The 23,606-nt window shown below is 48.0% G+C and overlaps 1 protein-coding gene across 4 annotated transcripts in view; it reads right to left on the bottom strand.

Moving 5' to 3' along the window:
- Positions 1-22,655, bottom strand: part of BLTP3A (bridge-like lipid transfer protein family member 3A) — a 35,288-nt gene extending 12,633 nt beyond the window's left edge. The window contains exons 1-11 of one of the 4 annotated variants that reach the window (XM_083812119.1): positions 22,215-22,655; positions 8,176-8,338; positions 6,505-6,543; positions 5,938-6,029; positions 5,568-5,757; positions 4,963-5,103; positions 4,232-4,402; positions 2,929-3,106; positions 1,968-2,054; positions 1,212-1,376; positions 538-680 (exon numbers count right to left, since the gene is read on the bottom strand). In XM_083812119.1, coding sequence (XP_083668245.1) covers positions 538-680; positions 1,212-1,376; positions 1,968-2,054; positions 2,929-3,106; positions 4,232-4,402; positions 4,963-5,103; positions 5,568-5,757; positions 5,938-6,029; positions 6,505-6,543; positions 8,176-8,338; positions 22,215-22,258 — 1,413 coding nt within the window. In that variant the 5' untranslated portion in view covers positions 22,259-22,655. Of the gene's footprint in view, positions 1-537; positions 681-1,211; positions 1,377-1,967; positions 2,055-2,928; positions 3,107-4,231; positions 4,403-4,962; positions 5,104-5,567; positions 5,758-5,937; positions 6,030-6,504; positions 6,544-8,175; positions 8,339-9,363; positions 10,228-21,755; positions 22,127-22,214 lie in introns of those variants that run through there. The other 3 variants (XM_083812118.1, XM_083812117.1, XM_083812120.1) reach the window with 3 other exon arrangements.
- Between the last annotated feature and the right edge of the window lie 951 nt (positions 22,656-23,606).

Consider the following 23,606-nt stretch of genomic DNA (forward strand, 5'->3'; position numbering starts at 1 on the left):
CAATCAGAACTAGGTGATGTGAACGAACAGAATTGGAATCTATTGTACCTTTCTTCAGGATTAACAGCGTGTTGCTAAATCCATTATAATACTTGGTACTGATTATGCTCTTACAATGGGTACAGGGTATCTGGATGTAGGGCCTGATCCACTCTAATGATCCTTTCTGTCGTGGGTCAGAAATATGAGGTAAGATGCTCCTCCTCTGTCAAAAATCCATATCCTCCCTAACTTCTCAAATGCATGAAATCTTTCATCCTGGGCTTGCCTATGAAAGTTTAGACATGAACACAGAGAGTGCAGAAACTCTGTAGTTATGCATGCAATTTCCTCTGAGCATGAAAATTATCAGCAGTTCATACCAGGTTTAAAAGTTGTACACGCAACACAATAACAGCATTTGGGTTCCCTGGTTGCAGAGCTTTGATTTTCTTGGATTACACGGGATTTGCATGATTTATTTGCATCACATCAGATTAAATTTCTTTTGCAAAAAAAAAGGACATGGATGTCCACAGGCACTGCTCAAATCCCTACCTGGTGAACATCCAAGTCATCCACACGAACTACCACACAGCTGGATCGAAGCCGGTTCCAGGGAGGGTGCCGGAGTTGTGGCAAACTTGAAGGAGGTACACGGCCTTTCTCCAAGGGGCTTTTATGAGGACTTGGAGATGTATCTGTGGGGATGGAAAAGCAGAAGCAGCAAGGTTTTACTCATCTCCTTTGCAATAAACTTCACTATCAACCCCAACACGTATGTGCTTACACAGCAGAAATAGCAGCCCCAAAATTAGAAACAGATGGGCACAGTTAGGAGGAAAAAAAAAACAAAAAAAAACAAAAAACAAAAAAACTTTAGTACTTGTAAAGGAAGACCATCAAAGACTGGCATGCCCCACAGCAACAGAACAACTTCCTCAGCTAGGCATTTAACTATTTCACTTATCCATTACATGCTCACTTACAGGAAAAAAAAAGATAAGTTAGGAAAGTGACTGCTGCAGCCTGTCCATTCTTGCTGCAGTATTATTCCAGTATGATATCCATCATCCTTTGCCACTAAGTTTATGATTTTTAGTGTGCTATGGATTTCTGCACCAACAAATCTAGCTGCTAAGAGTCAGTGAAAGGGAACTAGACATACTGCTGCCTGGGGAACAATTGTTACCATCTCCAGCTTTATCAGGAATTTAATCAAACATCGTTACCTGGTTTCCTTTTGAAGGGGGAAAGTGGAGTCTTGGCAAAGGCAGAGTCTGTTTCTTCGTAATGCTTCTCAATCTTGCTTTGAAATTCACTGACCAACCTTTTTGCCCACTGTCCCCGTGCTTCCATTGCCTCGCTGTACCTCACCCAATGCTTGCAGGCATCTCCTGCATGAAAGTAAACATCCTGGCTTTAAAATGAGGTTTCCAGATAAACACAACACTCCCGCTCCCCTTAAACCTACATAAATCTGGAAAGCATTCCCTTTAATTGATGCCACATTCAGGAATACGCAATATGCTGCATACTAAGCACTTGTGGAGCAAGAGCAGGTTTCCAAACAACAGAGCTGGTCCTACCAGCCAGTGTTCCAAACACAAGTGTTGGGAAGAATGCCATGGTCACACTTTTTCTTGCTTCCTCTGTCAACCACAAACAGATTTTCTCCTGGGACACATCCTATAACCCTTTCAAACTGATTAGACACATGTAAGAACCAGATCCAGAGCTTAAGCAACCAAAAAGTAACCCAAAGTTCCATTTTTATGACTTATGACAGACAGAAACTTATTCCTTTCTTTGCAAATAACTTGTCAGTCATCCACCAAGAAATAAATCAGATTAACCCTGTCCGCAAGGATTTAAGTCCCAAGTCTTTTGTGTAGTCCTTTCTTCCTGTCCTGCCTAAAGCCATGGAGCATCTCTGTTCTTCAAATTGTTTCTATCTCCCTTCTCAAGCTGGGAGGACACTCCCTTACCTGCCCTATGGAAAGGATAATAGTCAAAAGCCATCCTCCTGAAGGTCAGCTGCATAGCACCGCCCAGCATCCCGTGCTTCAAAGTGCCTGTGAGAAACAAAGAAAATTACAATCAGCTCTGTAGTCCAAACCCTGACTCAGGATAATTCAGAACAATGCTCATTTGATTGCCATCCCTGACGGTTACCATGGCTAGCACGAGCGTATCTTAAGAAGTTGTATCAAAATCTTGTCCTAGGCAAGGAACAGGACAACCAAATGTAACAGGGCAACAGTTTATACTGTAAGAACCAGACCTATAATCTCAAATGCCAAATTACAAGGCCCCATTGCTTTCCAGGCTCCTGTCAATTACACTTTTCACTGCAATAACCAGCACTTGTTTTCTGAACACTTGCTAGTATGGCCAGTGAAATAAAGACAACAAAACTGTGCCAAGATGTTAATAACAGCAGCTCAGGAGACAACAATACACAAGCCAGTTCAAAAAAAAAAAAAAAAGAAAAAAAGAATAGTGATGATGTGGGAGGGGGATTTATTTATTTTTTCTTTAGCAGGAAGATGTATTGAAACAAACTGTACAACTGGATCAGAGATGTCTGTGCAGAGAGAGGGATGGAGGTGGGGAAGGAAATTTACCTCGTAAGAGAGAAAAGATAGTCAAAAACCTCTATTCTCTATTAAAATATATTATCTAGGAGTAAAACAGACACTAATTAACACAGCCTTACTTGAAAAGAAAGGGGTAGGCAGTGGAATGGCAAATAATTCTTGCAACTATGCTACTTTGCAGATCCTGGACATTGTAAAAACAAACATTTTTTCCACCAAGAGGAATAATCACACTTAATTCCCCTTGGTCAATACCACATTGTTCCTATAGCATAACCTCTGATCCTTCACTAAATACTGGATTATCTTTTTCCCCCTGCAGTGTCCTCCTGACGCTGCTCTCAGTTACCTGACTCTCGAGTGTGGCTGTCATCACAAATGTGCAGATCCAGGCGTGAGATGAGGAGGTGGTATGACGACTCTTTCATGTCATGCTTATCAAAGTATTGACCAATGCTGCTTGCGTTCGGGCTGACTCCAAATGGCTGAGACCAGGACTGCTGGGTACTTGGAGCAGGCGGTGTGATCTGTTAGAGAAGAAACAGCTTGCTAAGAAATGATAGAAGGCTAAAGAGGTGGTGGTGGGGAAAGTTAGAATTAAAAACAACTCATGCAGTCCTCCAGACTGCGGGGCATCAATTTAAGGAAATCCAGTGGGGAGTCTGGAAATCTGGATCCTTTCCTGCGTTGTCATGAGCAAAACTCTTTGTCTGTGGTTCTGCCTCCTCTGTATCAAGCCACTGTTAGCTTGTCTTGGAAGATGATGTAAGACTCTGAGATGAAAAATGGCAAAGTATTCCTGATCTCCCCTCTATGTAATCTCAGTGCAATAAGCACATAGCCCTCCTTCCCCAGAGTTTCCGTCACCATTCAGAGGAGCGATACTCCTCTTCCCTCACGCTCCCTTCCTCTGAAAACACCTTTTGTCCTCTGCCCTACGTATGTAACGATTACTCAGCACAGGACTTTGGAAACAAAGTGGTAAGGGAAGTACAAGGTTACTGGTTGTTTTAAGGTTCTCACAGACTGCTAAGCTGTATGTAAACCAAAGAACAAATGAGAACAAATGAAACAAAGAACAAATAAGAAAAGAAAAAAAGAAAAAAACACAAGAGTTCTCTCCAGAGTGTTAGGCAGGAAAAAAGAACCCCTGACAACAACAGTGAAATTGGATGCTGATATTTTCCCTGGAGCATCAGAGCTCACTACGATTTTACGTCACAATATATTACATCAGAGCCCCTTCCCCCAAGCCTATGCAGACTGCCATTCAGGGGCAGAAAAGTTCATTTCTAGAACATATTTATTTCTTATTACCAAATCAAATTCCTGTGGGATCCTCTGCAACTTTCTATATGCCAGCCCAATCTGGAAAGCCACACAACTTACCACCCTCCTTAGACAGAATCTAGCCCATGACTATTTAAGAACATTCTCCGATGCTTAGTGGCAACAAATTCAACTCCTTTGGTCATGTCTTTACTCAAAAATAGCCCACAATCTATGTGATGCTGACCAAGGAAGCCTAACAGTTCTCACCAGGGAGATGCTCTGAGAGTGTGGGCCAGATGACAAGCAGACAGAAACTGTCTCTTGCACCTTGTCTTTTCATTTTTCCTGGCAAGCCAACGTCCAAATCATGCCTTACTCACCTGTACAGACTCTGGTGCCAAGCTTTTCCTCTGCTGGGCAGACTTCTCCATGGCTTCACTCAGAGACTCTGCATACTTCATCATTGCTTTCAGCTGAGAGTCTGTCAGCACCCAGAGAAGGTCATCAAGAAGAAACATCAGCTTCGATGCCACCACATTGCAATCTTTGGTCTGAAATGGCAAGAAGGTGTCGGGGACTGTAAGAATTGCTCACAATACACTTTTCTCGTAATACACAGAAGCTGCAGCAGAAACAAGAGGTGCTGCTCTGAAACTCATTCAAGAGAGGGATTAATTCATCTGGTGGATGTCTGCAGTATCTCATCTGAGAAGGAAAGTAGTCAATGCTACTTTCAATGAGAAATTGCTCACCATTAAGAAAAAAATGGCTTTTTTTTTTTTGCATCTATTCCTCATCACATTTCCACTGTCAGGTAAAAATAAGGCTAGCAGGCTTTAAGCTCCCTATAAAGAGATGACAGATCTCCTTAGGATGAGAAAATGGATTTTAAAATTTGCTCCATACATATTATTCTCCCCTGGGACATAAACTGCTCTGACATTTGGTGAAGAACACAGCTATTTCCAACAGAAAACAGAGCGGTATAGCAGCTTGGACTCAGTATTTGTGAAGGAAAAGAACCATTGCTGAGGGATGTGGGAGGAAATATGCATCATCATTGCACCAGGCAGTGAGAAGGTATCCTTCAAAGCATGGGTGAAACACTCACTCTTCTCTTAAGAGAGATCTGGATCCTCCCCTGGTTGGTAATGAGTCTCAGAGGAGTAGTAACAGGATCCTGATCACCATTGTCGGTGGCATCTGCTTCTATCCGAAGTGTCTGCCAGGTGAGTTCTTTGAATGTCAAAACCTACCCAGAAAGACGAAAATGCTGAGGTTTTCATCAACTTCAAGGGTTACACTGAACCGTTTAAAAATGTGGAATGAAACAAGGCCACGGAGAATCATTCAACATGCTTTTCCTCTGTGGTCCCTGCGCAAAAACATCATCATGCCCCAGGTAATATCTAACCCCCTCTCTCACACTGAGACCAAAATAAACAAACAAACAAACAAAGAAACAAATAAAACAGACAAACCACATGGGCATTCAGAGCTTCTCCAGTTTCATTCTCACAGGAGCTCAGAGAAAGCTCTGAACCCAAGTCAGCTCTCAGCACCTCTGCTCCAGAACCAGCAGGGAACTTCACCGAGGTTCCCTGCTGTCAGTTTAGGAGAATTCAGACACCTGCCCCATACCCCAGAGCACCGGGACAGCCCAGAGTGCCACCTTTCTGGGCACGTTATGACGGGTGACATACGAGGACTCTTTACCTCTCCTCTCTGCGGATCTGTAATGCGGGTGAGCCGCAAGTCGCTCTGCTGCCAGTTGGGGTTGACGCTGTAGCCTTGGAGCTGCCATAGCTCAAAAGAAGCATGGAAGGCCTTGGAGTGAATCTTGATAGTGATGGAATTGACAACAATAAACATCCCCTCGACGACCTTTTCAGCAAAGCCATATTCACTGCAAAGAGAAGGTCCTTTAAGTCACCATGGTAAAAGGCCCAGGTAGACTCCAAGGCTTATAAGCAATATTAGAACCACTAAAACCTGAATCCAGAGTGGTCAGTGGGTAACTGTCGAGAACAACAGCCTCCCATACCCCAGCACGTCAGAAAGAAATCCCAGGGCTTGGGGGACTGACCTTTGACCTGCAGCAAGAGCAATGGGAGACTGTCCGTTGGGTGGCCGAGGCTCTTCACATGTTCGCATCTCTACCTCCACTTTATCCAGGTACTACAGAAACGGAACAGACGATCAATAAATACGAGACCAAGCCTCAAGCCCAGCCTGACATCCTCAAGTCTGGGACTCTAGGACAGGCACAACCAAGCTGCGCAGCCTCATGTCTCTCCAACAGTCTCATGTGCCAAAGCTCTCACATCAATGCCAGATTTGTTGGGTAATCTGAATCCCCAGAAGTGGGGGGAGAACAAACAACAACAACCAGGCATAAGGTTGCCCTGGACCTCACTGAAAGCTCAGCCCAGCTCTATCCTGCGGTGAAATGAGGGTCTCGTGGGAGGTCACTCATCTCCTAACAGGGCTGTTCTCAGAATTCTCCTTCCCCTGGGTGCTAAGGGCCTGGAGGCTTTAGGTCGGATTAAAATTTAATCATGCACTTCACAGTTTCCCTTCCCAGAATTTTTGTCAAGTAGGAGGGATTAAAAAGGGTTTGGAAGAAAAGGAATGAACAAGAAAGAAACATTACCAGGCAGATTGGGTGCGTTTTCAGTTTTGTCCACTGGATCTGAAACAGTAAAGTCGAGGTTAGAAGAATTACCTTCGCACTGGAAAGTTTAGGATATATCTGAACCATTTGAGCTCGAAGTTCTGCTCTGAGAAATGACCACAGGGACAGTCCATCGTGTCCCACTGAATCCTGCTCAAAGAGGCTCATGCAGACAAATGAAAAGACATTCCAGCTGCCAGCTCCATAAAGCCAGCTTAGCTTTTGGATCCAGCACATCATCACAAGTAATAGACGCTCAGCGGGTCAAATCCTAATTTTTCCTATTCCTTTATGGAAAATGTTCTTGTCCTTAAAACATTTGGAACTAATTGCTGCTGTCATTAGAAATCAGCTGTGCACAAATCAGTAAGATCCTACTTTATTTTCTTACAGCAATAATTATTCTGCACTTCTTGTAGGAGGGAGAACAAGTGTTTGGTACTAAATTAAGCAGATCTGACTCTAAAAACAGATAGAACAGATCAGATGAGTAAGACAGGCTCGTTTTTGTTGTCACTTGGCAGAGTAGAACCAGATTTTTTTCATAGCAAGTCTCTTCCATACACAAAAAAACTTTTGCATTCACATAACGCAACTCTGGTTAGTACCAACTGAGACTAAATAGTCTGGCATTTCATATCAACTGAAAAAAAAATCAATTTTGTGCTCTAAAAAGCATAAGGAGGAAAATTTGTAGGAGGGTTCAGTGTGCAAAAGCGCAACTGTAAGTGCGTGCACAATTTCAGCAATTATGCACGTAAATGGTCAACGGTGGGCTGAACGAGTGCAGAGTGTGCAGCTTTTCACATGCACCATTCACGTATCTCTTAAGAATTGCGTTTTCAACAATTAAGACTTAAGTTCAATGTATTTTACAATACCTCACAACATAATTAGGCTTTCAGATAACTGCACTCCATTTCTCTCTGCTTCCTATTCCTGTTGGAGGTCTGTGTTACTTCCTTAGTATTAAAAAAATAAGTCAGTGGGGATCAGGGAAGACGCAGAGAACTCCTCAGCTACCAAAATGACAGGAAAATGGAAGGGAATGACCAAACAGGAAGGTTTATAAAATCCTAAGGCAGTTGGAGATGATGAGCAGGGAGTAATTGTTCCCCATTTCCTGTAGAGAACAGTACCTACCAGGAGATTATCAAGTAAAAATAGTATGCACAGGCTTGCTGCAAGCAACAGCAGACACACAGTTAGGCTGTGAGGTTCTCTGTCAGAGCATGCTCTGGGTGTTAAACAAGTAAGCGGATCCAAAAGGCGTTTGGGCAAATTCCTAGAAATTCATCAGCAGGTATTACATACAAAGACCCCACGGCTGGCTTAAAAAGTCACACGCCATAAATCAGCCAAGGGGGAGAAAAGACCACAGCACACTTTCCCTGTGCTTCTCTCAGCATCCTCTAACCCCTGCTGCTGGCCACCAGGCAGAGTGCTCGGCAAGGAAAGCCTCGGTGAAACCGCTGGTGGCTCTCTCATAGTCCTCAATTAGCAAATGCCACGCCTGACACACAGGGTTTGAAGCGTGGGGACTGGATCCCATGGGGATCCTTTATCAGAAATCCCCAAATGACACATGGAAACTGTCACTGGAAGGTCTCGTTTGTGTCTGGGGCCACGAGTGCAGCCTCCTCCGCTCACCCTGATGGACGCCTTGTTGCAGTAGACCCGGGTGATGGCGAGCCAGGTGGGCAGCTCCAGCACATTCTGCAGCACCTCCTCGTCCAGCTCCAGGTTGGTCAGCTGCCCCTGCCCCTTCAGCGTGCTCAGGTTGATTTTGTCTGGAGAGAGGTTCTTCGTAAACCTACGAGAGAAGAAAAGAGAGACTCAGAAAACAACTCAAAGCAAAGCTGCTTAGACTAGAGGAGCCTTTTATAGAGGGATATTAAGTATAAAAATTTGCTTGCTTCTTTGTCAAACCTTTTCTGACATTTTTAGACCCAGAGCGTGTTGGTTTTTCCAGAAAAAAAAATGTCCTTACATTTTGACATTTGAAGGTTCTGTTCCTGCTTGCTTGTTTTAAACAAATTCACTAAACTGAAAATTCCATCTAAAGGCCCGGGAAGCTGTAAACCAGCAGAATTGCCTTAGGACAGAAACAAAACAAAACCGAAGCCAAATCACAACAGGACAACAACTTTACTACCCCAGAAAGTGCGATATCAGTGGTGAAAAGCGTTATTATCCAGAATATTTTTTTTAAAGTTATTGACAAAGGAAAGCAAAAGATCATTAATAAAGTATTTTTATTGCTGTCTCTCCACAGCAGTCCTGCAAGCCAGCACGCGCCCTGCCCAGCAAGTCCGAGCGTGCAACCCAACTCCCCTCCCTAGTGACCAACCCAAAATCCTGTCCTCTCCTCGTGGCAAGCATTTCCACCGTCCTTTCCACCTCCCCTGCGCACAGCCTGATATCCCCAGCTCCCTGACACGCCTGTGATTTAAGTGCAATGGAAGAAATGATTTCGGACTGGTCAAGAGCAGCATATTCTGGTGCTTAACTGCTTTAAAAACACTGTGGGCCCTGAGGAATCAGAAGAGCCAGCTTAGACCACACAGACTGAGCCCCAGCACCTCGCCAGGACAGCTATCCCCAGTGCACGAGCGCTGGGACGCCACCGAGGGAGCCAAGCACCAGGCTGCTCGGATTCACAAAGTCACGGGAGTCACAAGGCTGAAGACTTCCTGCCCGCTGATTTACTCACGGCTGAAACTGGAGCTCATTTCACACATTCCTCCAAACTAATACTAATTCTGATTCTGCACAGCGGTCCAGAAAGGGGAAGAAAAAGAAAGACCCTATTGTCAGCACAAACAGGATTAGGCTCACAGTCACATGCTGCCATTCTGTCTCCTCTCCCTGCACCAGCAGTGTGGTCAGATTCCCTCTGAAAGGCTTAAAGCATCCCGAACAAAGTCCTGCCACTGCTACGGAGAGGAGACGGGAGGAGGAACCAGAGCGACACCGCTGGGGTGACAGCAGACGTGGCCGCTGTAGGAGCACGAGGTGTGGTACAAAGCCGCCTGAGGTGCCAGCAGCAGCTGCTCGTCACCAGCCCAGGGCTTCCTGGAAGAGAAACGCCTTTCAAAATGAACGTTAACAGAGAGGCTGCGGGATGGTGAAGAGCCACGGATGTCAGCCCTGAGTTTCGGATACAGCTGCCCCCCGAGGAGGAGGGCGGCACATACGGCTGTGTTTGCCTACTGCTCCTTTTCACCTGCATCCCTTTTAGTGCCAAGTCTTCCGCTGCCACCGGAGCCCGATTTCCTGTGCCACGCCGCCACCGCCCTTCCCGAGCCGAGGGCGCGCGCTGCCTGCTGAGCCCAGACCACGTTCGTAACGCACCTGCCAGCGTCCCCGGCTGACGCAGGGAAGGTGACGTTTGCTTTGAACTCCTCGTGCCCTTAACCCGAGGCTCTCTTGTTTAAACACACGCAGGCAGGAGGCCAAGTCCAACACCGCCCGCCAGCCCCTGCACGAAGACGTAACGCGCGGCAGCGCGCGCTGCGGGGGGCAGGCAGGTACAGGGACGTGCTGGGTGTCTGTAAGGTTTGCGCCAGGTCCCCTTGTGCGAGCCACAAACTCAGGCAGCGCTGAGCGTTGGACCAAAAAGCTCCAGAGGCGATACGTGAGCATCTCTGTCTTGCCTCAGTGAACCAGGTATGTTGAAAGCTGTTGTAATCGCCTCCGCTTGGGACCGGGTACTGAAAATAACGACAGGAAAAGCGCTCGGCACTGGTAAACTCACGGGGCTGCTGCGGGCGGCGATGCTCACAGGCAGGGAGAGGCTGAGGCTCACAGCAGCTTCCTCACTCCTGTAAAGCAAGGATCAAACCCCAGGTGTCTTAATCCTCATCGCAGCCTAAGCGTGCTTGGAAGGGGAAGCCGCTCTCAGCTGCTAATGCAGAAGAAACAAAACATTAGGACATGTCTCAACAGGGAATTATTTTTACTTAGTGTCTACTTTTATCTTAAAAACAATAGCACAGTGAAGGGAGAAGCTGTGAAACCAGACACTGGTGGAGAGAGTGGTATGAAACATGATCTAGCTAAAAACAAATAGGTATTTGTGTTCACCTACAGGGAAAGGCTGCAGAAATCCTGCTGAACAGATAAGAAAACCACCACAAGCACTACCAGACTCTATGGAAGAGCCTCTTTCAAAAGGCTTTTTAGCTGCACCAAAACCCCTGAGGGACAGACTATAAATCCCACCCGTCACGGAGCAACAGAAGCTGGAAGCATCGTAAACATAAATCTAAAATAAATCCTTCCCTTTAAACCACACAGTGAAATTCCTGCAGCTATGCCTAGTCCCAGCTCTCCTGCTCCCAGCTTGTCCCTTTGAAGGGATCTAAGATTTTCAGAGGGAATAACCCTCAAATTTAAGCCATTTTGGTATATTTAGTGCACGTTAGTGGGGCTTATAAAAAGAAAAGAGATGAACTGTGCCTGTGAACTTGGAATTTTACAGAAGCCAAATTACTTCTTGAAAGGAACTGCTTTGGTCACTGTCAGGGGAAGGAAGGCGCCGTGAGAGCAGACAATTTTAGATGCTTGTTGGCAGGCTCGCTCCATTCATACTCATCAACAGTAACATTTTTGGCAGCACGGATCGCTGGCTTCGAGAAAAATGAATGAAAATGGTAGCTATTAGGAAAATTGACAGCGTGGGATATCTGTTGTTGGGGGGAAAAAAAAAAAGCAAACAACTCTATAAAGAAGTTATGCAGCACTAAGCCAGTAAACTCAAAGGACAGCACTCCCTTTGAGTCTGCCAGGATTACCATGACAAAAGTCACACCAGAAAGCCTTTTCCCACCCTTTATAGAGTTGTCACTGCAGCCATGGGGGCATTTTGCAGCCGCGTACACTTGCACGAGCACGAATGCACCCCCAGGAACAATACCAGGAGCAACATCTCATCTCGGGAAGCGTCCACCCAACAGCCACCCGGACCGTCACGGTCACCAGCACCCACGGAAAGCCTTCAGGTGACTGAAAACGTTCTGTATTTGCAATGAGGACAATGGGAAATGCCAGCTAGAAGCTTTCACAGCCATAGCTAAGTAAGTCCTGGTAGGACGAGCCCCTTCCTGCGGCCAGTGGTTTGCAGGGAAGAGATTTCCCTACAAATTCCCTGCTCTCTGCCGTTTCTTTCCATTTGAGATGACGCATTTGGGCTTTCAATCGACTTCCATGAGAAGCAGACACACACAGTCATTACCAGCACTACCCTAATTTCACAGCAGACTGAAGGGCTCGCTCTTTCCTAAGAAGCTAGCAGCACCCAGGTATTTAAACCTCGGTAGCTTCTTGGGGCCTGGCCTAAGAGAATCATGTTCTTTACGGAAACCCTCGGCCTTTTGGGGCAGTTTCTGAGATTGTGACTTGATTTGCATTTCACGTTTTAGATGGGGAAGGCACAGGAGCATCAATCTACTTGCTCAATCATCAGGTTGAATATATATATATATATATATATATATTTACATTATATATAACTAAATGATGTCACTGCTAAAAGAATGCCTGATTCATCAGCTGATACATCCAGAGGCCCCAAACTCACCCCTTGCAAGAGGGCATTTGGCGAAATCTCACTGCTGGCCTGAAGCCAGGCTATAATCATAAATACTGAATTTATGCTTGCATTTGTAGCTGTCTGGCCGCGCCGTCTCCAGAACAAATACATAGACAGATAACGTCAGGAGAAGACGTCTGAAACCATCAAATTTCCCTTCAGACCCATCTCTCTCATTAGCTCACCGCCTCGTGGCACAAGAGCCCTCTCGTCAGTAGCTTCGCAGGCTCAAAATAGATTTTCAGCCTCAACTTCTGCAGTTATTCAGTAATCATCGTCTATTGTATGTAACCAGCATCTACACAGCTAAACACATTTATTTCTATTAATATCTTTGTTACTATGGTTATTATATGTGAGAACTAATTAGCGGTACACCAGCGACCTTGATTTTGCTGAGTGCCAAGCATCATCTTCTGGCAGAAGAAATGACTGTATGGCTTGCAATACTTGCCACCGTTGCAGAGAGCAGATGGAAAAATCAGCAAAACGCAAGCAAGTCAGGAAGAGGGTAAGTTGTCAGCTGCAATCCGAAAACAGACAAACTGTAATAAAAGCTCCGGGGAAACTGCTGCAGACAAGGCTCTTCTTCGTAAGGGTAACAGCAAAGGAAAAGATGAATTTCCCCTCTGATTTGGAACACAAATCATATTTTTAAGCAGCTGTGGTAGAAGGGCAGAAATTAGACATGGAAAATACCTATATTCATGTCAATGCAGATTTGCTCTGTACCAAAAATCTTTCCAGAATCTTGTTGGGTTAGGTCTGGACAGGCCATCTAATCCATTCCTAATCCATCTAATCCACCATTTCATTTGGAAAGATCTTCTGCAATCCCCAAATCTCTGTGATAGGACACTTTCCTTCATATTAATCCTCCTTATCTCGGGAGCCAAAGATCCTGCTTACTTGGAAAAAAGGGTTCATGACTGGCAAAAGAAGAGGTCGGCGACTTCTAAGTACAGGAAGACTTTCAAGGAAGCCAACAGCAGAGGCTTTGACTGCAAAACACGGCTGAGAATGAACTGAAAAATAATTTTGGAGGAAATAAAACTGAGCAAGTGATCGAAACTTCTGTAAAAAAGGGAAAAAAAATAGCTGCCTTGAAGATGCATAGGAAGAAGTAAAAGCCCTTTTGGAAATAAAAGCCATTTTACTAGCTCAAGGTTTTGGTGCAACCGTGGAGCAATCTGCCTGGTAAGCAGCCACAGTTCTATTCAGGACTGAGAGATTCAGAATTGCAGCCAAGGAAGAGAAGTACATTGAATTAACAGAAAAAGAGACTAATTTATGCACAGTATTACCTAGCCGTTAGTACTAATCCAGTTGGTATCGTATCGACTCAATTAGTATAAAGCCATTTAGAATCTAAGGGAATTCGATCACTACCAAATGAACTAATTGTTCACCAAAATCACCCCCAGCTCCGCGGTGAGCACATTACTGGTGTGCACCCGGTGCACTGCCAGACCAGCTGTTCTCCTTTGCGGACAAGCTGGTCCCAATGCAAAAAATCTCGATGGCTTCGCTCTGCTGAAGCTGCAGAGCAAACCCTGTGGATGGTTCTGTGTAACATGGAAACAGAGCTCAGCACTGCGCTGGGAGGTGGATAAAGTGCAGTGGGATGTCTGTATTCACTGCCACTGGTGGCTTTAGATTATCAACTTTCTGTTTTTCCAAGCATCGACTACGTCGATATACCACTCGGCGACCCAAAGCAGTTGCATTCGTGCCACAAAACATATCTGTGCCCAAAACAAGCGCGTTTCCAGTTGTCTCAGCTCCCAGATTACCGTTATCTGTTGCAGTACAACGCACCCAAGGCCAAAAGACTTGGAAATTCAATTCCAAGTTAAACTGCTGAGGAAAATCAACATTTCCAAGCAGATCAAAGAGACTGAACTGTTCACTGAAGGCTGCCTCCCCGCTTAGGTAGACCCCTGAGGACAATTTTATTCCCAAAATGACTCCTAAGCACCCTGCAAACTGGAAGATCACAAAGCTCCCGATGAGGTGCAGTTCTTACAGCACACCCACTGCCGACTAATTTGGTGCTAGGAGCTCTGCAAAGCAAACCACAAGCTAACCTGAAAGGAAAAGAGGCAGGGTGTTTTTGGCAGGGGTGGATCTCCACCTCGCTGAGGAACTGTTGTGCTATTTCTAGCTCGTCGGCTCAGTAAAGTTTAAATGCCAGCTGCCCCGTGCTCTGAAATCTGGATTGTAAACCCTCTTCAGCTGCCAGGGAATTTCCCAAGGCTAAACCTCAAAGTGAATAACAACACAGAAAAGAAAACTAGGAAGAAATATATAAGCAAGTACAGTGTTTCCACTCCTCCTTGCCAGGCAGAAGCCCCACTTCTCATATTCTAAGCATTATTTATCTTGCAATCCGATCTGCATTTTTATTTCCAAACTATAAAAAATAAAAGGTTAGGACATAATTCAGATTCAACTGAGCAGCAGCGGCAGAGGTAAGAGCTCAAGGAGTCCAGGAGAAATGAAACAAGCGGAGAAGTCATGTTTAATAGTCTTTTTTCTGGGCACATGGCTTAGTTTGAAGAGTACCCGCTGTGCAGAGAGGTTCCACAAGGCCAGCAGGACCCAGCAGCTGATGTGAGAATACGTCCAGCCATGCTCTCCTCCTGAGCTACTGAAGCGCAATTTATTTTTGCTGCAACAAGAGTCTATTTAGCATTCCAGAAATGGCACGCGTTTATTTCGAGCTGAGTGGAAGTGGTTGGAAACACCGGCAGCTCACATACGTTTTATAAAACTGACAATTTGGTTCTTCTGGCAAACTGCAGCAGAGCAAGCCTGATTTTGGAGATTACTTTCTGTGAAAGGTAAATGCCATCTCCTGTCATGTGCGCGCTCTCCTTCCCCATCCCTGTTTGAACAAAGAGTTAGTCGCTGTTTATTAACTGACTCCACAATACCCTGCGGTTCTGATTTTAGATAAAGAACTCCTCAACATTTACATTTTTCAAAAAACGTAAGAAAGGCACCAAAATGGACTAGTAAGATAAGAATTTTTACAGAGATCAACACGAAAGGGTTTGTAGCCTGTCTTAAATGCTTTGCTAGACATAGCACGTAAGTATTTCTGAGACAAACTTATTACCTCTGGTTCAGTGCTCAGTACCTTGGGAACTCTTTTTGATTGCCTGCAAAACAGCAGCAACTGCTGGGAAAAGAGACTTGACAAAGCTTCGTTCTCATAAACTGTCTCAGAGTTTCTTGCTACAAACCATTTCCCCCCAGTTCCCCAAACTGGTTCTCTTTGCCACTCTTCCCGGGGCTATTTTCAGAGCATCGTACAAACGGGCTCGCTAGCTTTATCTCTGCTTAACCAGCGGGAAGCTTAAGGCACCACGCGATTAAGTGACTTCCCTTTAGCCACACGAAGTGTCACACCGCCGGTGGCCACGAGACCCGGCCGACAGTCCCACAGCGGGTGAGCCGCAGCCATCTCATCTGCCCCCAAACCCTTCCTGCTTTTGGGGCACGCGTCCTGCCTGTCGGCCGCCTGAAGGCCAAGGCGTGCTCCTTCCAAGTTCAGGGAGGTTGTCCACACCTGAATTACCTGCTCTCTGCAACGTCCTCATGTTGCTCAGATCTCCACTGGAGGTGCCAAAATGATGCAAGGCCTGTGAGGACGCAGCCACTTCCCTCCTCTGCTGTCACCCGAGTGCTGGCTGCAGGGGGCTATGGGGCCCTTACCTGCTGCTTCCTAAAGCCTTCATGATTTGGGTGCTCACCTGGCACCAAAGGGACTGCCCTCAGGAGGTCTGGGGACGACACCACGTAGGGCAGGACTTTGCAGGGGGACCCGGCCAGGCCGGGCCGAGGGGCCGCATCCAGCTGTATGGCCTTCGACAAGGGCAAGCGCCGGGGCCTGCGCTTGGGGCACACCAAGCCCGGGTGCCTGGAAGGGGGCCTGGTGAGACCATGCCTCGATTTTGTGTTCAGCTGTGGGCTCCTCGCTACAGGAAGGACATTGAGCTGCTGGAAGAGCAAGGAAGCTGTGAAGGGACTGGAAAAGCAGAGTTATGAGGAGCGGCTGAGGGACTGGGGGTGTTTAGTCAGGAGAAGAGGGGGCTGAGGGCAGACCCCATCCATCTCCGCAGCACCTGGAAGGAGGCTGCAGTGAGAAGGTACCGGTCTTTTTTCTGAGGTGAAAAGTGATAGGATGCAAGGAAGCAGTCTCAAGTTGCAACAGGGGAGATTTAGCTTGGCTATGGGGAAGAATTTCTTCACGCAGAGGGTGGTCAAATGCTGGAAGCTGCCCAGGGAGGTGGGGGAGTCCCCGTGCCTGGAGGCATTTAGGAGACACACGGATGTGGCACCGAGGTCATGGCTCAGCGGTGGGACCCGGTAGGTCAGGTTGAAATTGGACTTGAGGATTTTGAAGGTCTATTCCAACCTTAATAATTCCACGTTTCTATTACCTGGCTGAACAGAATGCGCTGAAAAGCAGGAACAGAATGCTTCGCAGATGGAAAAGTAATGGCTGTTTTATCATCAATTTCTAACTGCCAGCAGCTTTGTGGTTTCACATATTTCCCATAGCTGCAACGGTTATTTTAGACAAATTACGGCCTTCAGCAGCAGCAATTTCCCTCATCACTGAAGAAGACTATTAAAGCAGCTAAAGCCAAAATTGCAACGTGAGTGTCAATTCCAGCAGAGACTGTCCCAGGCAAAGGTCCTCCAGAGGTGCCTTCTGCCTCCGTCATTTCACGATTCACCGACTTCATCAAGCCATTCCCAGATGCGATTTCCCTGCCTTCCTCCCCGCCCACCATGTTCTATCAATTTCCTTCAGCTAATTTCGAATCGAGGTCAGGAAACCGGGAGAAACCTGAAGGATTAGGCAGTAAGCACACACCTCACGCTGGCAGCAGATCTTTCTGTACCAGTAAAAGGTGCTGGAAACCCTCTGACTGAACGCCCCAGCACCTCACTGTCACTGCAAGGCCGCAGCTGCAGCACAGCGCTCGAGCACGCAGCAATGCTGCAAAACTCACTGCTGTGAGAAATCACCCTCTGAAATTTCCAGATCGCAGCTTTTGGCCAAGAAACTGTACTGAGGAGCAAAAAAAAGAGCTCCTAGGACCTGAGGAATTCCCCACCCCTTTGCGTCGGGGAAGCGAAGCGTCTCTGATAACGTAACGCGACCTTCTGCCGAAGGCAGGTCGCAGGGCCCATCTCGGCAGCTCCTGAACAGCAGAGAGCCAATGCTAGTTTGTTTTTTTTTCTGACTGATGAACTGCCTCTGCCCCTTCTCCCCCATGCTTTCCGAGGAGGAGGACGGGTCCCCTCGGGATAACGTCTCAGTGGCTCTTGTACCATCGCCACCTCCCAGAGAAGCCGGTACCCACGTTCAGCTGCAGTGGCCTTTTTGTCCTGGCTGGGCCTGGGTGAAGGCTCTTGCAGGTTTTGAAGAGAGGCTCACGCAGCTCCCGACTAGCCGAGGAGCTAATCCACCAGCCCTACTCAACAGCAGGGCTGACACGTCAGTGGGCGCTTCTGCGTGTTGTGCCCGGCTCTGAATTCCCTGCACGAGGAACGGAAGCAGCGACTGCTCGGAAGGGGCAATAATAAACGAATTGTTACGGCCAGGAAGGAATCCTGAGACTCTTAGATCCAAGTTATGAAATGAGAGCTCACAGAAGCCTATTCATTCCTAGCTAGGTGCACTCTGTGACACCCACATATTTCTAACCGCTAAATTGATCTAGAAGAAAGACACACCACAGGCTTTCTTGATATTTTCCTCTTAAATACCAGCAGTGGCTTTATCTGCTGCAAGGATTACATGCAATTGCAAACAAGAAAGGGGAGGAGACAAAGCAGTCTTGACTGGAAAAGGGGATATATGGACTGAACCACTGTGAGCTGAGAGGAAAGGCTCTGCTGAGACACAATCCGGTTTGTGAGGAGTTACACGAAAGAAATGTCACTTCTGGCTGCGTATTTGACCTACATTTCCAAGCAGCAGAGTACTACATCCTGCACATGGTACTCGACTGTTTTGTTTTCTAGGATATTTTTTAATTGTTTCTAAAACCAATCTGATTTCTCCAAAAAGGTGGCTCTGGTATTATGTTATACAAGGTGGTTCTGCAGCTGCTCCCATGCCTCGTGTTCCACGGTCTGATACCTGGATGGAGAAGTGACAATTGGTAGCAGGATCGATAAACCCGGCTGTGCAGCCTTGCACCTGCCAAAGATAATTTGGCTTCAGCCTTTATCAGGAAGCTTGTACTGTCCAGCACAGTACCCTTCATTCAGCTGCTTCCAAAACCACGGGAAGGAGGAAAATAAAACCAACCGACAGAAGCAAAGCAAAGTACAAAACGCAGAAAACCTTGCTACGAACCCTGTCCTAAACCCTTCCACAACTCCCAGTCTTGCTGCACAGCAGCTTAGCACCTTCTCATCCCAACCAACACAAGTAACAGCGGCGGAGATCCCAGGAGTCTGGCGGTCCAGCTAACAGCCTGGGAGCAAAGCAGAGCACAAACCCCCACGCCACTCGTGTGCTTCCTAAGTTCAGGGAAGAAAGGCCTCTGCGAGCTTCAGGCCCTGTTCACGAGCACGGTGCTAGCTGAAACAAAACGAGCAGCCCACCGTCACCTCTGTTTCTGCTGCTCACATCCGTCACCGACCAGCCCAGCTGCTGAAGCAGTGGCTCAAGCGCTGCCCTCTTCCCTCGGTGAACAGGTCTAATTTCCCCTCGTGTTTCTCCTCCGTATTTTCTCAGTGACTCAGTGCTGATGGTATCTCGGCCAACTTCGCTCGCTCTCTTGTTTCTCCTCTGCTGCTTCCTCACCCTGCTTTCAGACACCTGAAGCTCCCTTTCAGCTCTCCAGGGCACTGCCAAAGCCAAATCCAGCGGGGTCTCCTTCCCCATTCCAGCCACACCGCACCCCGGCTCCCTGCTGACACAGCTTTCCTTTCCGTCAGAGCCTTCTGACTCAGTGGCTCTTTCAGGCTGGCCCTTTTGAATTGGAGCATGCGAAGCTATTACCTGATTATTTTCTCCACCTAAATTTTATTATTTTCTTCCAAACATAGGGATTACACATTGCTTTTCCTCTGGAAACCACGTAACGTGCAGAATTGGGTGGCCTATCAGGCTGAGGTTATAAAGACTCTCCACAAGCTCACGTGTTTTAGTACGTGCAATAAAAGTGTCACGAGACAGTTGTCAGATGCAGCAGCCAGTTAAAGCTTCCTGATGCAATTAAATAAACATCATTTTGATAAGGATTTCCACTGCAGTGCTGAGAACGCTGAAGCCCTGAAGCGTTACATCGAGTACGTTTGGGCAGTCCATATTGCCTTGGTTTCCCCGTTTACCAAAGGGGGATAAATATCACCTTTATAAAACAACGAGGTTTTTTTTTTAGTAGTGCTCCCTACAGCTGAAGAAAATAAAGACATAATAAAATAAATAAAAATAATAAAAAAGAGGCTAAAATAAATATTAAAATAAAATAAAAAATAAAAAAATAAAAAGAGGCTACTTTCAAACCAAACCAGGAGGAGGAAAAGGCAAATCACTGCTTTTATTTTAAAGCAGTAGATGTGCTTTCATGAATAATTACAGCCCGGTAAACACAACTGAAGTACTGCTCTTGTAGCCTCCGAGGCATTCAAAACATTCAAGTTCAAACACACACCAAGCAGCTGATGCTTCAGCAAGCCCATTTGGAGGGCCCTTTCTTCCAGCCCTACCAGGTTCCCTCGGATAGAAACGATCCTCTGCAGAACACGCAGCCCAAACGCTGCAGCCAGCAGAAGAACCCAAAAGTAAAAACCACCTAATCTGTTTTCTTTTCCAAGCTAAAAATAGGACAAAAGACTGAAAAGCACAGATGGTGGAAGCGATGCAAGATTTCAGGTTCTTCTGTTCTAGGAATTTAAGCTGCTAACACCCGACACAGGCTAAGCGTTATAAAAGATGTTCATAACTCGGCTCTGTCACCAGTGCCCAAACCCAGCTTTACAGATCTCTGCAAGTGACCTCTGTCATCCTATTTGACATGCATGAGGCTCATTTAATCCGAACAGCTGGTGTGAAATAACTCTTTCATATTTCCCTGATCTTTCTGCCTCTCTGATCCCTTCCTTGCAAATTTCCAGATAGAGCAGGAACAAAAACACACCCCATGCATAAACGGCTTCAAATGAAGACATAACAAAAGGAACAAGGTATTATTTCATATGCAAATTGAAAGCAGAAAATAAAGGCAGATTAATGATTCAGTAGCAAAATTCTTCCGGGCAAATGAGCAGAGCTGAAAGAAAAACCCAAAGGGAGTGCGAAGCTGAGGTGTTTGGAGGAAACAAAACTGGAATGGAAAAGCATCGTCTTTTTTACACGCTGATCTGTGTTCAAAACGCGTTTCTGCAAAGCATCCACAGTACTTATGCAAGAGAGGGGCAGGATCAGACCAACCACCACAAACGGCAGAGCAAGTTCAGCTGGCAGGAAAACAGGTAAAGCCCCAGGATTTGTTGTGACCTCCTGCTCTCACCAGACCGCACGCAAAGAGGAACACAGCCGACAAACACCACAACCGGCCGGGCTGTAGGGAAGAAAGGGGGCACTTGGAGCGGCAAAGTGCAAGATAAGGCAGACTGAAAAAGCAGAACTAAATAAAAAGACTAAGAGGACTAAAACCACTAGCAACTAACCTAAAAGAAAGAGAACCATGTAAAAGAACAGCACAGGCACCTTTAATCCTAGAAGTGGTACCGAGGAATAAAGCTGAGCTCTTTTAAGAGACCACTAACAACTGCCCTCATCTGCCTCTCCCCGTTACAAACACTTCTGTGCCTCCTGCCAAGGTGACTGAACCCGCAATGAGTATGACGTGCTGCTTTGAGGTGGAACGAGACAGAAAGCTTGGAGATTTGTGACATCGGGTCTGGCAGAAATTCCCTAAAATTAGTGCACTGAACAAACCTCGCAGCAGGCTCTGTCGCACTCCTTTTCGGTGCCGTGCCTGGCGAGCTGGAGTACTGAGCAACTAGTGAGTCAGAACCGCCGCAAACAGGCACTTCACCGAGGAGAATGCTCGCTTAAAGTTCGCAGGGATTCTTCTGAGGATCCAGAAACTGTCAGGATTTACTGCCAGCCTCAGAGCTGCTGGGGCAACACAGCCGGAGAGCGCCAGGCCCCCCGGGGTCTGACTCCTTGCTCCAGCACCGACACCCCGTAACCCCGCCGAAGTCGCTGCAGCCCTGCGCAATCGCTCCGAGCCCCTCGCTGCCCCTCCGAGTTTCTCCACCAGAAAAAACAGACAGGACGTGATCGTCTGCAGCTCAGAAAGCAGAGAGGAGAAAAGCAGCGTGCAACGCTGCGCCTCCGTCAGCACCCTCCAGGTCTTTACGTTTCGTCACGTCGCTCCGGTCTTTCGGCACTGCAGGAGGAGGCCGTGCCCGCGGCCGTGGGGCACGACACGAACCGTGGCTCTCCCGCGGCTCCTCGCCTTGGGTTTCCTCGGGGAAACCGAGGCCCCGCGACTCGGCCAAGGTCAGCGGCAGAGCCGCACCGCGGAGCCGTGCTTCTGAACCCCAGGCTCGGGCACAAAGCGCAAAGACCCCGCGGTCCCCTTCAGCGCACCTCCTGGTGCCCGTCACGAACTCGGCCGAAAATGACACGCCGCCCTCAAAAACCCCAAAAGCGAGGTGCACGGGAACGTCCCGCGTCACAGCCATCCTTCTCCTCCTGGGGCGCGGCACCTCTTTTCCTTCTCCCCTCATTTTTTTTTGGGGGGGGGCTTTTCCCCTCGCTCAGCCTCCCAGGAGGCTCAGCCCAGGGTTTCCAAACGCCCCCCCGGTTTTCCAAACGCCCCCCAGGCTCCATAAACCTTCCCCCCAGGAGGCAGGACCAGCCCGGGGGGGGGGAACCGCACAGCGCCCACTGCCCCCCGAGGCCCTGCCGGAGGCAGCCCCGAGGGGAGGCCGGCGGGGCAGGGCCTCAGCCTCCACCTCCCGCTTCCCCCCCCCGGGCCTCCAGCCCCGGGCCTCCCCCCCCCCCCCCAAAAAAAGCCCCACGGGGAAGGGGCTGCGGGCGCCTCACCGGGACAGGTGCTTCAGGATCTGCTTCTTGATGAGGCCGGCCATGCCGCGGCGAAGGGGGGGGGGGGGAGGCTCAGCGCCGAGGCCGGCGGGGCTCCATCGCCGCTCCGCCGCCGCCTCCCGGCCCGCTCCGCTCCGCCCCGCCGCCGCCTCCCGTTCGCCCCCTGGCGGCCCCACCGGGCTCGTCCCTCGCCCCCCCTCCCGGGGGGTTAAAGGCACAGGGGGGGGACAGCGCTGGAAGCCCCCCGCGGCCTCGGGCAGGGCTCGTCCTCCTCGCCCAGGGGAGGCCGGAGGGCGGGAGGGTGAGGGCAGGCTGCCTGCAGCTCCCTGCTCTCGGCTGTTTACACGCCGGGTATTCGCGGGTGGAAAAATCCACCAAACAGCTTAGGAACCTCCCCTGAACAGAGACAAAGGTGTGCCTAGAATCCCAGAGTCGTTAGGGTTGGAGAAGCCCTCCAGGATCGTCTGGTCCAACCACCCCCTACCACCGCTGTCACCCCCTGAGCCATGTCCCCAAGCACCACGTCCAACCTCTCCTTGAACACCCCCAGGGACGGTGACTCCCCCACCTCCCCGGGCAACCCGTCCCAACGCCTGACCGCTCTTTCTGAGCAGAAATGTCTCCTCATTTCCCACCCGAACCTCCCCTGGCACAACTTGAGGCCATTCCCTCTGGTCCTATCCCTGGTTATCTGCAAGAAGAGGCCGACCCCACACCCTCCTTTCAGGTAGGCTTCAGGGTATACACAAGGAGGAGGTGTGAGACTATGTCAGGGTAGCCAAAAATAACCTCTAAAGGTTGAAAAAAGTTGAGAAAAGCATTCAGCACAAAACAACTTAACCGGCGAGGCTGCCGGAATGAAAAAAAAAAATGTCTCAGTTCAAGCAGTGTCTGTGCTACTTAGTTTATGGCTGTGTTGTAACCCTTTGACGGATGACAAGGAGTTGGGCCATTCCACGAGAGATTTCAGGCTGTACTACAAAGGAGCATTTTGCCTCCAAGGCTGTGCCCAACAAAAGCAGCCCCACATAAATGATGACATTGTTCTTCAAATAAGGCACTGGGGCATTAAACTGATCAGTCAAGCCTTTAACGAGAGAGCCGCGTGCTTTGTACTTGGCTACACACATTGTTTTAATCTGATAGCAGGCGGGTGGGGAGACAACTCCAGCAGAATACTTTTATCAGAGGTCAGTGGTGATCATCAGCGGCTCTTGCTTATTGTTTTCCCCAAGAGATATCGATGAATGCTGTAAGAGCCCGGCACCTGTCCAGCCTGCAAGTGCTGCGCACTGCACAAGTCTGCTATAGAACAGCAGAGAAACGCAGATTAGGGCTAGGCCATGGGATGCTGCAGATGATTTTTCTTTTATTCATTAGCAAGGTTAGTGT

The sequence above is a fragment of the Anser anser genome, assembly GCF_964211835.1.
Source record: "Anser anser genome assembly, chromosome: 27".
NCBI classification, from domain to species: domain Eukaryota; kingdom Metazoa; phylum Chordata; class Aves; order Anseriformes; family Anatidae; genus Anser; species Anser anser.